This window comes from Thamnophis sirtalis, unplaced genomic scaffold (assembly GCF_051295495.1).
Source record: "Thamnophis sirtalis isolate CommonGarterSnake01/CBP01778 unplaced genomic scaffold, rThaSir2_p1.2 scaffold_10, whole genome shotgun sequence".
Classification (NCBI taxonomy): Eukaryota; Metazoa; Chordata; class Lepidosauria; order Squamata; family Natricidae; genus Thamnophis; species Thamnophis sirtalis.
The window spans coordinates 24,582,022-24,597,446 of NW_028261390.1; the positions used below are offsets into that span (position 1 = coordinate 24,582,022).

Sequence of the window (15,425 nt, forward strand, 5' to 3'; positions counted from 1 at the left end):
AGCCTGGTTGTGAGTACTCAAATTGAAGTCATGTGACTGTGCATGGGTGGAGGGGGGAAACCATTGGAACTTCAAATTCGTCATAAGTATCTACCAGGCAGGTTCATCAGAACTTCAAATGACCAGTTGTAAGTCATGGACTGCCAGTTTAACTCAATTGAAAAAGTGTAAAATGGAAACGTGTGGACGTACACCTGACCAAAATGTAGTAATAATTTATCTATAATACACTCTACTTCTTTAGTTTTAATTTAATAGAAATCCAGGCCAAACAGTGAAACCAGGTCACATGACCAATGTTGAGATTTTATCTGAGATGTTATTATATCATACAAGCTTTTCAGAGACAAAACATTATTCTGTTGAAAAGTTTGGGATGCAAATGGATGCATTTAGCTGGTAGAAGAAAGCAGCATGGGAATACTTCCACAAATACTTTACATTTAAATGACCATTTAAATAAATAACATCTTTTTTTTTGACAGAGTAGCAACCAGAGAGCTTATGAAACCAAGAAACTGAGACAAAATATGTTCCGAGAAATCTGAGGAAACAGCACAATTATGGCATGGAGTCCTGTCCATAATACATCTGCCAATTAACACGGGTGTTCAAGTCAGGGCTAGTGGATAATAGTTAAAACAGCAGAAACAACATATAGCTGCTGGGAAAATAAATTACTAAAAGTTCTAAAGTCAACAAACTCTTGGATTTGATGTAAATGTCGTTGTACAGACAGATGAGTTGATGCATCCCACCTCCTACTCAGGGGTTATATTCACTTACTTTCCCTACCGGTTTCCAAATGTGAGCGTGGCCTTGTGTATGCTAGCTTCACTCACATGCACCTTATCCACACATGCACTTGGCCTTCTACGCAGGCACTTTGATCATGCGTGCAGCTTGCATGCATGCACACGGCTTGCAAATGTGCCTAAATAGGACAGCAAAGAGCTGGGGCATGGCCCACATGCGATTTCCACTACCGGTCTGAACTTTCTGAATACCCTGCTCTGCTCCTATTCTATTAATTTTTTTCTAACATGATAATGATTTTTTTTTACTTAATGCGTTAAACAAATGATACCAAACATGAGCAACTGTTCCATTTGTATAGAAAATATGACCTTTCTTCATATCATACCTTTTACATCTTCATCTTCAATGGTTGTGTTGGTACTCTCTGTTGATTCCTATGGAGTACAAGAGTAATTCATTAAATGATCCCACACTCTTAACGCCTGCTTTAGATGTATGGTATTAAACAAATCATGCAAAGCTCTGAAGCAGATCATATGAATTTAGGACTCAGACAAATAATCATAAGCGAATGACAACTTCTGGTTTAAATCAAATATCAGGCAGTTTGAAAGGAACATTAAAAAAGATGCATTTCCTATTGACCTATGCCGGACTTCATAGGAACAAAAAGGAAATACAACAGGAATGAACAGATTTGGTTTTCTTAAGCCCTTTTGACACTTTTTAGACAAATGGTGGCAAAATTATTGACACTGTCAGAACTAGCCATTTAAGACTGGCAAACACAAGACGTAGAGCTAAATAGTCCCTATAAAAATTAGGCCGATACTCTTTTAACAATATTGTAGACCAGTGGTGGGATTCAAATAATTTAACAATTGGTTCTCTGCCCTAATGACCAGTTGGGTGGGCATGGCTCGGTGGTCATGTGACTGGGTGGGCGTGGCCAACTCAACATTACTCATGTTGATGGGTGCTTTGCCTTAGCTGTTACAATGTAATAAGCGTTAACCAGAGACAGAGTTTCTGTAAGCACAGCAATAAAGACTAGGCTAGAAACACTACCACAATGTTTCCTTCCTGCCTTCCTTACAGGATTAGCCCTGTAAAATGGAAAAAAACAAAATGAGATTTCTTCCAACAACCGGTTCTCGGAACTGCTTAGAAAGTTAACAACCGGTTCTCCGAATGGGTGTGAATTGGCTGAATCCCACCACTGTTGTAGACATAGAAAACCTCACATTGATTTGACCTTGACACAATCCAGTCTGTGGCATTTATTTACTTGTATTCTGCCTTTTTATTATTTTTAACCTAATTCAAGGCAGCAAATTCCTTCTCCAATTTTTCCCACAACAACAAATCTATGAGATGGGTTGGGCTGAGAAAGAATGACTGGTCAAAAGTCATTCATAGCTTTCATGGCTAAGATGGGACTTGAACTCATGGTCCTCTGCTTTCTGGCCACAAGACCAAACTGGCTTTCCACTGCTAGGATTCAGCTTACTTTACAATCAAGAGGTCCCACTTGTTCAAGGGCCTCTGAGCATGTGCTTCTTAAACTCTTACCCTGCCATTCCCACTTCCCCTGATGATAGGAAAATGGGAAGTTTCAAGGCATAATGTTGTATAATAGGCTTCCTGTCCAGGATGCACAAAGAAAAGTGTTGCTTTATTAAAGGTATGACTAAAATTATGGAGACGTGGTAGGATTTAAAAGAATTTGCATCATTTGCTGAAACAGCAAAGTCCAATCTGGGTGTTGATTTACAAGGATTCCTGCGAATATTATATTTTTCAGTCTTGAAAATGCTGCAGTACAAATATAGCTGAAATATAAATGAGACTTTTTATTTTGTTGCAATAATTTTAAAAATAATAATATATTCAATAGAGAAGTAGTTATTGACAAATTATATAACACAGATGTGCTCAAAAAGTATCAGTGTTTATGTTTGTTTCTTGTGAAATGTTCACTCTATCTTTTTCAGACATGTTGTCCTCTGCCAGTTTAAAATTACTAGTTTCTCAGACAGCAGATTTTAAAAGCCTATTTTAGTATCAAAAAGGCAAGTACCTCTGATGTTTGATGGATTATAAATAACAAAATAGTTAGTTGACACAGTTAAAAGGACACTATCAAAGATAGTAAAAAGTGTAGCCTCCTCCCCCCAAAAATGACTTTGCAAAGGTTTTTATGGAAACTTGGGAAAAGAAAAAACAAAAAAGCAGCAAAATAAATAATATTAAGAAATAAAATAAAAAATAAATAAAGGTATAAATTTCATTTAAGAATTAAGGGTGACTAAGAATTATTGGGCACTTAGTCCTTTAAAAGTATGCTATTCTTTTAACTGAAGGATAAGGTCAACAGCTCATCAAATATAGCTTTGCACAAAGTTTACACTTGTATGTGACTATTGGTTTAACCACTTGAGACCACTAAGATTCATCACCAGGATAAAAAAAGAGACAATTCTTTTGTTCATATCCCAAATGAACATGTGGGAAAACTACAACACTGCATTAAGCAGTGCATTGAGATTTATAAGTCTTAACTTCTTTTAGATATCTCATTGTTTGGGTAAATATAATTCACAATCAATATCAACAGATCTTGGTAGTGTCCTTTCTTTCTGTAATGCTAATTCAAACAAACATATATTGTCAACAAGATATATGCACACCAACAAATGTATCAGTGAATGCCACATCATCCCAAATATTTGTCCATCCATTGAAAATAAACCATCATGCTCTGACTGGTTGAAAAATGATATATACAAAGAGTTGCTTGGTTAAAAAAGTCACTCTTAGAAATGATTATGAAACCTAGACACACATATGCAGAAGAAATTTCATGCATCACCTTTGAAGTCAACTCCATGGAAACACTGAATTTGCCCATCATGTTGGGCTTTATTTTTACTGGGGAAAGGGGTAAGTGATGCACATTTAACAAATATTTCTTCTACAAAAGTTTTTTTTCTTCCATATTGAAACTCATTTTGGCTTCTGTTTAACAGGAAGTAGGAAGGGCAGATTTATATAGTAGCAGTTTATATAATTATATAGGGAAAACAAATAATATAGTCATGTTTTAGAGTTATGATGGTTTGCCTAATATGGACTTTGAGGTCAAGTAAAATTTTGATATTAGTGAAAATATACAGTGTAAATTTCATATTGTTTGCATGTAATATAAAAGCCAAAATATGATGTAATGAAGAAGTGATAGCAAGGCAAACATAAAAATCTAACATACATAAATATGAAAACGAGTCACAGATCTATATAAAATAAGCTAGTATATGTGCTTGAGAAAAGATTATAGTATTAATGCTAATGCTCAACTACACAACAGAATAATTACAAGTAAATTAAGTCAGACAAGAATACTGATGACAAAGTATATAGAGATATTTTCTTCAATTATTGGATTATGAAGCAGTAATCACATTGTAGAATTAAACATTGTAGTATTAAACACTGTAGCACAGGGTTTCTTCTTCTTTAAAGTGATAGTTGTTTATCTCAGAATTTAACAGCCACTTAGCCCCTTTTCAAGTTTATACAGAAGGAAAATAAAGATGTAACAAAATTCAATCCTACACATACAGCTGAAGACTAGAACAAAAATGAAACGGGTAATACCCACAATAACATTTTTGTCCCTGGAGGTGTGAGCAGCTGATTGATTCAGAGAAAAGTCTAAAATTTAACGAAGTTATTCCTCTATTTAGGAATGGAAAGCTTATTTACTGGATTGTATTGTTTTTCATTGGTTTTGCGTCGTCTTCAAGGTCATATATGCATTGGGCTATTGGAATCCCCAAAAAGGCAAAGAGACACATAAGGGACATAAATTTATTTTGACTGCCAATAACAGAATTGCTTAAAAGTTTAAGATATTGATTAGGTTGGCGATATCATGAGATAGCTCCCTCGCTTCATCTAATCTCTTATGTTTTATGCATTTTTAACTTTTGGGTTTTAGATGTGTGTAGTATTTTTCTATTTTTTGCTGCATGCTGCCTAGTCACTTCTTGTAAGATGGGCAATCATATAAGTTTTATCAATCAAGAAATAAATAAATAACCAAACATAACCGATAATCTGTATTCAGGTTTCTATGGAGGAAGAGATATTGCAACTTTGTAAGAACAGCATCTGCTAAAATGCATACATAGATGTAGCCCACTAGGGAATTTTAAATTAGCAGTGCTTTGCCAAAGAATTCCTAGTTTGATTGCATAAGGATGAATGGCCAGGCTGAGAAACAGAAGATAAAACAGATCTCTAAGTGTGTCTTTCTTGAACTTTAGTCATTGTTGCATTTTAAAAAAAGACTATCATGCATTTTGAAGAACACTGGTTGGTTTTTTTTTTCCTATTCCAAACCAGAAGCCTGAAATAGAAACTAGAAGAATTAAACAGCTCACACTACAATTTCTTGGTTCTCAACCTGTCTGATCTCTATTGTGGTTGAGGAAAAGTGATCACCAGGATCTGGTTACAAATGGCACAGGGCTCTACAGACTTCATGAATTCCTAATTAATTTCCTAGCTAACACTTGCATTAACATAGCGATTTGGAAAACTGAATGGAACATGGAACTTGAAAAGAGCAGAGCAGACTCCCCCTTTCTGGATACCTTATTTCCATCTGGATTGTGGATTACTGTAGTTTGGGGCTCCTGAGTGAGAGTAAAATGGAGAGAGAAAAACAGTTCTTGGTCAATAGATTTTGCATTAGTAAGAGAAGGAAGAATGAAATGACCAGATGAAATGTGTTTAATACGGACAAGAGCTAAAGCAATGTTAACTGCTGCCAGAAGATGTCACTGGCCAAACTGCTAGAAAGGTAATCATATCTAGTGTAGCAGCATGCAAAAAAAAACTTAGTGATGATCTGGAAACTTGCAGGGCTTTGAAGTTCTGGAGATCTAGAGAGGCACTGAATTTTCTAAGCAAATGCACTGATTATTTGTATGACCATCCTGTTCTTTACATCATTTATACCAGAGGTCTTCAAACTTGGCAACTTTAAGACTTGTGGACTTCAACTCCCAGAATTCTCCAGCCAGCTCTGGAGAATTCTGCTGGCTGCAGCTCTGCTGGCTCGAGAATTCTGGGAGTTGAAGCCCACAAGTCTTAAAGTTGCCAAGTTTGGGGACCGCTGATTTATGCTATCCTTTTTTTGGACATAGTTTCCAGAGGGGAAGTATATTAATTAACTGATTAAACTACAATTAAAGTTATAAAAATACAGGGGACCATGATAGGCTAAGCACCTGCATGACGTGCGTTTATAAGTTTGCAACAATCCAAGGAGCAAAGTGAGGTGCTTACAGCCTCTAATTCATTTTATTTAGAGTCTTCCGGGCCCCCACAATCTTTAGATGTGAGCCCAGCATTTTCAATCTGGCATGGATTGAAGTGATTTCATAATTTGTGCAAAGGCATTTGGGAAATACCTTGTAAACATAGCTTATGAAGCTGGTACCTCCAAGTAAATTAGAGGGTCTGGCAAAACTTGACAAAATTGAAATTTCTTCAAAACTATCAAACTATGTAAGGTGGGATGTCTCTGCCAATTAATAAAAACAGGCCTTAATTTTAAAGCTTTGCCAGATAGCCCTGAGAAATCAGAATAACAAAAGAAGCAAGGTTATGATATAAATAACCAAACTCATTAGTTACACATTCCCTACAGAAGCTATTATGGCACAACGATTTTTATATCATAAAAGATAACCATGGAATATAGCAAGCTTTCAGTACTAGAGGCCTCTAGATCTCAGTAAAGCAAAGTCATGCAAAGTCCTGCTGAGAAAGTAAAGGAATGAAAAGCTGAATAAGGTCTACTTGGTTGTTGCCTAGCAATAATCTCATTAGGTCTCCTTGACTTTGACACTCCTGTTGAATTGAAGAAATTTGGTTGGAAATAATTTGTAAATACTGAACATAATTTGTAAATACTGAAATAGCAATCAGGCAAAGAAGCTAAAGGCAACACAAAAGCACACTCTATTCACTTTCTTACACAGCATGCAAAGAAATGTAACTGTGGCAGTGTGACCAATGTTACTGCGTAAGTGCATCCCCTTCTATGGCACACCGGCTAATTAGAAACACACTCTTTTTGACAATAGACTACCTCCTAAGAAGTACAATCCCCAGCTCCCAAGAAAGAGAAAAAGAAGAAAAAAGCTTGACAATTTTAAAAAGCAAAGAACAAGTTTTTAAAAAAAGTAGAAAGGAAAGCGAATGAAGAAAAAAAGATGGAAATGCAACTCAAAAACAAGTTAAGGATAAAGCCAGGTATACCAGCGCTGGGGTGGGAATATTTTCTTTAGGGCTGGTTACTACGTTGGTTTTGTTGTTTATCTGTAGATATGCGGAAAATAGAAACAAAACAAGCCTTAGACCTCTGACTTCAGATAATCATATCTATATATCTGCCTCTGTAGACTGCTATGGAGTCTGTCTTCTACAGAATGTTATTGAATAGCTGCTCTATGATGATAAAGATAAATAGATGAATTTACTGCATCAAAATGGCAAGAACACATTTATAAGAAATGACTGCAGCATTTTTTTCAATCCAGCTTAACATTGCTGTGTATAGGAGGAATTTCACAGATTATCATTTCAAACGTGTTATGAAACAGCTTCTTAAAAATACTTTGTATTAAGCGATATGTTGTTAATGCAAATTTAGATAGGACTAAAAGCTGATTTGTCATTTTCCACATTTATATGAGATATTACTGAACATGACAAACAAAATATTTTCTAGATGTTTTGTTCCGACTCCCATCAACCTTAGCTAGCATTGCTAATTATTTTTTAAAAAATGGGAGCTGTTGTCCAGAATATTTGAAAATCAAACCATTAACGGCTTATTGTTGATTACTGCAGAATAACAGAGATGGAAGAACTTTGGAGGTCTTCTAGTCCAATCCCCTGCTCAGGCAGAAAACCCTATACCTTTTCAGACAAATGGTTGTTCAATACTTTCTTAAAAACTTCCAGTATTGGAGCATTCACAACTTCTGGAGGCAAGTTGTTCCACTGATTAATTGTTCTAACTGTCAGGAAATTTCTCCTTAGTTCTGGGTTGCTTTCTCTCCTTGATTAGTTTCCATCCATTGCTTCTTGTCCTACCTTCAGGACAAGAAAATAGCTTGACTCCCTCTTCTTTGTGGCAACCTCTGAGATATCAGAACATTACTATCATGTCTCCCCTTGTCCTTCTTTTCATTAAAGTAGACATACCCATTTCCAGAAACCATCTTGATATGTTTTAGCCTCCAATCCCCTAATCATCTTTGTGGCTCTTCTCTGCACTCTTTCTAGAGTCTCAACATCTTTTTTACATCATGGCGACAGAAACTGGATGCTGAAGAACTATATCAGGTATTAGTTCAGTTTCAGACGGATATATATCTTAGTCTCCTACTTAACCATAAGGCAATATTTTCTTGCTATGGATCACACGGCTTCAGTATCTACCTTTAAATAGACGCTGTTACCTAGAGTCATCTTGTGTCATGGGTGGTATAAACATTTAATTAATAAATAAAACTAAATAAATAAATATGTCCTTAAATAAGGTTACTTATAATAAAAACATTCCTTCAAAAATATTAATTTTCTTTTGTTGTTAAGTAATATCTCTTAAATATGAAAAACAATGTTAATTCACTGCCAAGGAAGAAAAATGTTGTTATCTGAGGTTCAGGCAAACTTTTCAGCACAATATAATATTTCTTTTTCTCCAGACGCAAATGCAAATCACTTTAATCAACAATAAAACATTTATTATTATTTAACTACTATAGCAAATATCTTCTCTATATTGAGCCTTTAAAAATAATGTGGTCAGAAAGATTGGTTTCCTAAAATATAACTTAAGCATGATTTGAATTAATGAACAGCTCAAATGAATAATTAGCATACAGTATTCATAACACTTAGACATATATAATTTTTTTCATTTGTTAAGCACACTTTAAAGTAAATTACCATATTTTCAGAATATGACACACCTTTTTCCCTCAAAAAAAGAGCCTGAAAATCTGGTTGTGTCTTATACACTGAATACAGCACTTTTTGCCTCCCAAACCCCCGCCCCTTCACCAAAATGGCTGTGCATAGCTTTTAGGAGGCTTTCAGAAAGCTCCTGGGGGCCGAGGAGGGCAGAAATGAGCAAAAAAAGGGCAATTTTGTGCTTAATTTTGCCCCCGTAGGAGCACTCTATCAGCCTCCTAAAGGCTATTCATGCTCCCCCTTTTTTACAAAAAAACGGGCCCACTTTTGTGAAAAATGGGCTGTTTTTGGGAGGTTTGCAGAGTGAAAAATTTTTTTTTTAAATTTGCCTCTTCAAAACCTTGGTACATCTTATAGTCCAAAAATATGGTATGTAGAAAATTAACTAAATTAATAAAAGATCATTCCATCCAAAATTGGATGGTTTCTCTGTATACAAATTAATCTTTCAGTCTAATCTACATTATGGACTAGATTTAAACTCTTAAGAACTAAAAACGCACATACTACAAATGCACCCTAAAAAAATTACAAATATTTTGTATTTGCAGCTTAAAAAACCACCTCACATGTTAAATCTAATTTTGGAAATTTGATTAATTTTTCTTCATCATATAAGTAAACTAAAATTTAGAACTACCATGAATATATATTTTTTCAGGCATGGGTGTATGTGTGTCTATATGTATGCCTGTATACCCACATATACAAGCATAAACACAGAGAAACATAGAGAAGCAATCATTGAAACAGTAGAGCTGATGAGACAAAAGGTTTAACTGATCAGCAATACAGAATATTTATAAAATAAGTAAAATAAAAATAATACTGTTTTTCACACATCTTCTTTGACCAACATTAAGTGAATATGGGTCAGCTAATGATATCACATTTAGACTTATTATTGGGTAATGCAAGCATTATTCTGGTAGACTATATTGAGATGTCAAATATATTACTATCTTTAAAAAAAGCAGAAATGGGAGTAAAAAATTGAAGCCACAGTGGTGATTTAAATACAAGAAGACAGTCAAAAATTTGGAATTCAAAGAGTAGTTTAAGGCAAAAAGATGTTATGATGTCACCCACAAAAATAAAACATTTTACGGAAGTGATAAAATAAATGAACATGGTGGAGGATACATCCACTATGTTCATCTTTAACCATTTATAGTACGCTTAAAATGGGAAATATTCACAGTGGTTGTTTTTTTAATCAAAAATGCAGTATTAAACAATATTTTTTTAAAAAAATAGGGTCATGCAGTATGAGAAAAAAAATCATACTAGCAATGCTCTGTAAATGACAATTTAAGTAAACTTACACACATGACTCATGGACACGTTCATAAACAATGTTCCACTCCTATATTTTTCAGGAACTTCTGTATCCTTTCAATTAATTTTTTTTAATTACCAATTTATTTTGAATTAAAAGATGGGTGAAAAAACTAATTTCATGCTTTTTTTTCCTATGTAACACAAAAAAATAATTTATAATCTCAAGCAAGCTCATAACAAAAGAAAGACATAAAGTTAATATAAGCACAAGTTGGTATACCACAAAACTGGTACTTTAAAAATAGAGAAAAATATCCACAGACAAAAAGAAAAAATATGGCTTATCAAAATCCTGAGCGGGAATAAAATATTAAGTATTAGTCAAGAAATTTTAATCCTGAGAAGGATATCTGGCCAAGAGAAAATATTTTACAATGTAAATCTGTACATCAGTGGCGTAAATATCTTTCAAAACTTACATGCGGTTTCAGGCTCTATCTGGATTGTCATTTTATAATTATATACGAACCATTCAGAAATTACAAAGAAGAGCATTATTTTCACTAATAATGATAGTTATCACCTTCAGTGCATATAATTTTATATACTTTTTTTTAAAGGACTAACATTTAGGAAAAGGTTTTAGAAGCTAATTCAAAATTTTATGGTTCCAAAGTAATATTAACCCATACCAAGTGAATGTGGAATTGTAGAGCCCTTTCCTAAAGACTGATATCCCATGAATCAGTAGGATAGAAATAGTTTCTTTTGTCTTAATTTATACAGTGCATCTTTTGCATATGTAAGACAGGCATGATAGAAATAGAAAAATAAGGAAACTATTCTGACAGGAAAATCAACATTTACTGATTGATTCACACTTCTAATCTATTGTGCCACAATATTAAATATTATAACAATATTTAAATCACCTAAAAAATTAACAAAGATTTAAAATCTTCCAGGAAACAGACAAGCATAGCCAAATGGATTTCAACATTTACTATTCACCAATATCATTTTTTTTGAGTTAACTATTTATGATACTCTGCAATATTTGTTAATAACTTGTTTTTCATTTCCTCCTTGTATTTATGAATAAATATCTATAAATCCAGGTTTGCAGTTCTAAGCATATAGTAAAACTAGTGTTCTACATTAAAATTGTACAAAGAAAAAAAGTTAACTTTTCCAACAGTTTTTATTTAAAAAAGAGTAATTGTATTGATAAAATAAATATAATAAACACAATTGAATTATCTGATTCAACATACATCACACTCAATTATATTTAAAATAAGTATATGATAACAGAAACCAGACTGTGCTATTTGGTACAAATACTGCATAATACCCACCAGTGAGTGGTGGTTCCAGTGATGGTTTAATTTAACACCTCCGAATTCCTGCCAGGTTCTAAGATTACTGGAATGAATTCCACTTTTTTTCTTTACCTTTCAGAAATCTGCCTGCTTTAAGTACAAGCTTTTAGGAAAAATAATGAAGGCTTTCAAATAACAATGCTACTGTACTGGAATAGGGTCATGGCCAGTATTCCATCAGTTTCATGCCAATATTTGCACAGTGTGTAAAAAAAATGCAAATGATTTATTTAGGATGTAACATCACAGTGATACAGAAGTCACAAGTGTGCATTTTAAAAGTCTTGTAGCTTCTGATGTTACATTACCAACTCAATGATAAATACATCTATTTCATTTCTAAGTGTGAACATTTCATAGGATGAAAAGTCTGGCAGATAAAGATCCTCACCATCATTTGAACACTCGAACTGGACTTCCTTTTCTGATATGACCAGTCAGAGAGAAAGGAAAAGAAGAAAATATGACTGGTTGGATTTAAAGAATCAATGCATGGAGAACAACATGTCTGTTGTAGCCTGGCTGCCTGTTTTAAAAATGCCCAATTTGCAGAAATGGGAGAAATATTCTGCATATGAATAGAATTTCCACTTTGATGGGCACTGAAAAATGAATTCTCCTTTCATGGTGCCTTACTATGAGAACAGGTATGAGAAATAATTCTGAATATTTGTCTTTACATCCCCACTCCAAGAATAATAGCTGCAAATTGCTGGCAGTAACTATCATCAGCACATCTGTTTAAATATACCAATTTTAACCAAGACTGTTAGAGATTTCCAATAAAATATTATTGAACTATCTGAATTGGGCATGCAGAATTACAGATACATTAAGGCAAGACATTTCTACTGAACTGACCAATGGTGCGAAAGAAGCAGCCATTTTGTTCCACTGAAAAAGATAAGACTTGGGATACAGAGAAGTCTCACATAGTCATTGGGGTTAGTGGAAAAAGGAGAAGAACATATTCTCAGTACCACAAATAGCATTCTGCAATAGGTCCAGTTAATCTTGGGAAGTGCACCGGCCGGGTCCAGAAATAAATCTTATTGAATTTGGCTGTTTCAGAGTGGCTGGCTTAGATTAACAGTGTGCTTATACATGAAATATATAAATGTATGCATATCACAAATTCAATGGAAACATACAATGAGTTATATACTCCAAAGGTCAGATTCAAGAAAAATGCAAGAGTAGAAACTTAACTCCAAGAATGTTCAAATAAACGGAAAGATCCATAGAAATTACACTTCAAATAACAGCTGAAACATTTCATTTAATACTAATAATCTTGGGATGTTTTTTTTTCCATTTATCTTAAGCTAATTTTCTATGTACCAAAACATTATATGTGGAACTATCTCTCCTTGTATGCTATTCTAGGGCCAGAGACTCAGAAATTATATGTCATATAGGACAGCTACAGCCATTTTGCATGTCTTATTAATTTTGCTTACTCAATCTGAATTTATAACTGAGATCTTAAAATATATTATTTTCTGCCCAGGTATAATGATTTCTTCTGACAGAAAACAGGTCAATGATTGCCCAACTTTCTGATAATTTTTTCAATGCTAACATCATAAAATGGATGCTATTCAAAAAATGAGTAGAAAGGGATAAATCACTAACATGACTAGAAAGTTAATTAATTAATTAACACATTGATTTATGCATTGCCCCTTCCTAAGATTCTAAGCAGTTCAGAAGAAAAAACAAAACATTTGCAACTCTGAAACATTAAGAAGTTCAACAAATAAAACAAGTTATATGGCTTTTGAATTAGGTAATTATAATTTATCCCTGTTTCACCTACTTATAAGTAAATATTTCTTGCTGCCCCAAAGGCCTCTTGAAAAAGTATTCTATTAACTGTAAATTTACTGTTTAAAAGAAAGAGAACTATATTCTTAACTTTATGAAATAAACAACAGGGCACAGGTGATACCATCCCCTGTTTGTGTTTGGATGTACATGTGTGCACACATTTTTTTGCATGTTCTTGTGTATGTGCATACATATATAGACTTCTTAATGAAGAACAGGACCAGTTATATCAGTGCGTAAAGGCATGGAATTTAGAAAGTGATTTGCCAGTGAAAAATTAGTGAGACTATCATTAGCTGACCTTTATATTTGTAACTTACCTTTACTCCATCAGGTTTCTTCAATAAACTCTTGGCTGCTATAAATCAGAAGGAAACAAATAGTGTCAGTTGACTAATTTAACAAGAAAAGTATGAAAAATATTTTTCTTTCTTTTTGTGAATTCCATTTATCATTATTTGTCATTTCATTGTTTTACCATCTCTTAGCAAAGCATTTCCACATAATGTGATATCTTTCTTAAGCAAACAACAATTATGAGTCAACCAAAACTTTTTGGAAAATATGGAGGGTGGATTCGGTTTCTACCAGTTAACACAATCATTTTACATTAGATTTTATCAAGCATCTAGTACAATCCCCTTGGGTTGCTGGTAAAAGAAAACAAATATAATGTAATATGCAGCTCTTACTCAGAACTGTCACCATCTTGATATGTAAAGTACACAAAAAGGAGAAACAGACAAAGGTGGAGAAAAGTATAGGTCATAATTTTATATGACCTTACATTGTTGATTTAAAAACTTTTCTTACTGTAAATCCTTCCTTCTATAAAAATATTGGGTTATTATTATGTTACAAGGTACTGTATATGATAAAATATATTAAAATGTGGAAATAAATTTCTTATACATGAGTGATAGAACAAACCTAGTCATAGATAAGAAATTCCTGAAGTTTTCCAAGTGAAGAACTGAGGTACAAAGCATTTATTGTCTCTCATAGTTTTGCTTTAAATTACCCCAGATGAAACTCAATGGAAGAGAATTAAACGAGGCCAGCCCTTCCCACTTGGATCAGAAGAAAATGAAGGGGATTGATCAAATTAAGATTTTTTTAACAAACTCATTTCTTTCCCCTCTCATTCCTACCTAATGGTTTGGGGAAGATTCCAAGGTCTGGATCTTGTGATTTAGGAATTCTCAGCAGCAGAGACAAAAAGAAGAAGATGGGAAGAAGTATCAAATTATATCAAGCTTAAACTAATCAAGGAGAGAAGCAACTTAGAACTAAGGAGTCAGTTAGTCCTGACAGAACAATCAATCAGTGGAACAATTTGCCTCCAGAAGTTGTAAATGCTCCAACACTGGAAGTTTTGAAGAAGAGGTTGGATAGCCATTTGTCTGAAGTGGTATAGGGTTTGGACTAGAAGATCTCCAAAATCCCTTCCAAATCTATTCTATATTTTGTCCTCCAAAAAGGTACAAAGCAGAAAGAATCAAAGAAGATAAAATGGTAGATGTTAACCCTTATGATCCTTTGACATATCCTTGGATTTTTTTTTAAAGGTAAAAGTTGTACACTTAAGAATAATGAATGTATTTGATAAGCTTTTATAAAATGACCTAGCTGTTTTTTTTTTTGTTTTTTTTTTTCCAAGAGAAAATATATGCCTTACTCTTCCTTGTCACCTTATATGAGAATAAGATTAACAGATATATGGAAAATTAATATTAAGAAGATAACTAAAATATTGTTACACTAAAATTTACACTTTAGATATCATCATTGCTACATAAATATATAGCAATCATTTTACTTGTCATATGAAATAAGTAACTTTTGAAATTATAAATGGATTTGGGGCTGGATATTTAACAAACCATTTTGAGCAAATAGGTTTCTAAATTATATCATACAGTACTACCAAACAGAAATGCAATTATTTTAATAAGAGCAAAGCATTTTCTGTGGCACTCTTATCTTCTGCTCTGAACAGAAACACTTTATGGATAGAAATTCTGTTTTCATGATGGCTGAAGAAAAACATACAAGATTGTATCTGCATAAACAATTTGAAAACTGACTTTGCACTCTCCAAAATCTTCCTTCTGT

At 33.6% G+C, this 15,425-nt stretch overlaps 1 protein-coding gene across 24 annotated transcripts in view; it reads right to left on the reverse strand.

Moving 5' to 3' along the window:
- Positions 1-15,425, reverse strand: part of CAMK2D (calcium/calmodulin dependent protein kinase II delta) — a 136,605-nt gene that overhangs the window by 18,240 nt on the left and 102,940 nt on the right. For 9 of the 24 annotated variants that reach the window (XR_015697874.1, XR_015697875.1, XM_087724258.1 and 6 more), the window contains exons 13-17: positions 13,631-13,668; positions 11,872-11,904; positions 7,093-7,152; positions 5,418-5,459; positions 1,145-1,193 (exon numbers count right to left, since the gene is read on the reverse strand). Coding sequence is in view for 22 of the 24 variants with exons in the window: in XM_087724258.1 (XP_087580384.1) it covers positions 1,145-1,193; positions 5,418-5,459; positions 7,093-7,152; positions 11,872-11,904; positions 13,631-13,668 (222 nt within the window). In the remaining 2 variants the exon portion in view is untranslated. The remainder of the gene's footprint in view (positions 1-1,144; positions 1,194-5,417; positions 5,460-7,092; positions 7,153-11,871; positions 11,905-13,630; positions 13,669-15,425) is intronic. The other 15 variants (XM_087724265.1, XM_087724281.1, XM_087724266.1 and 12 more) reach the window with 4 other exon arrangements.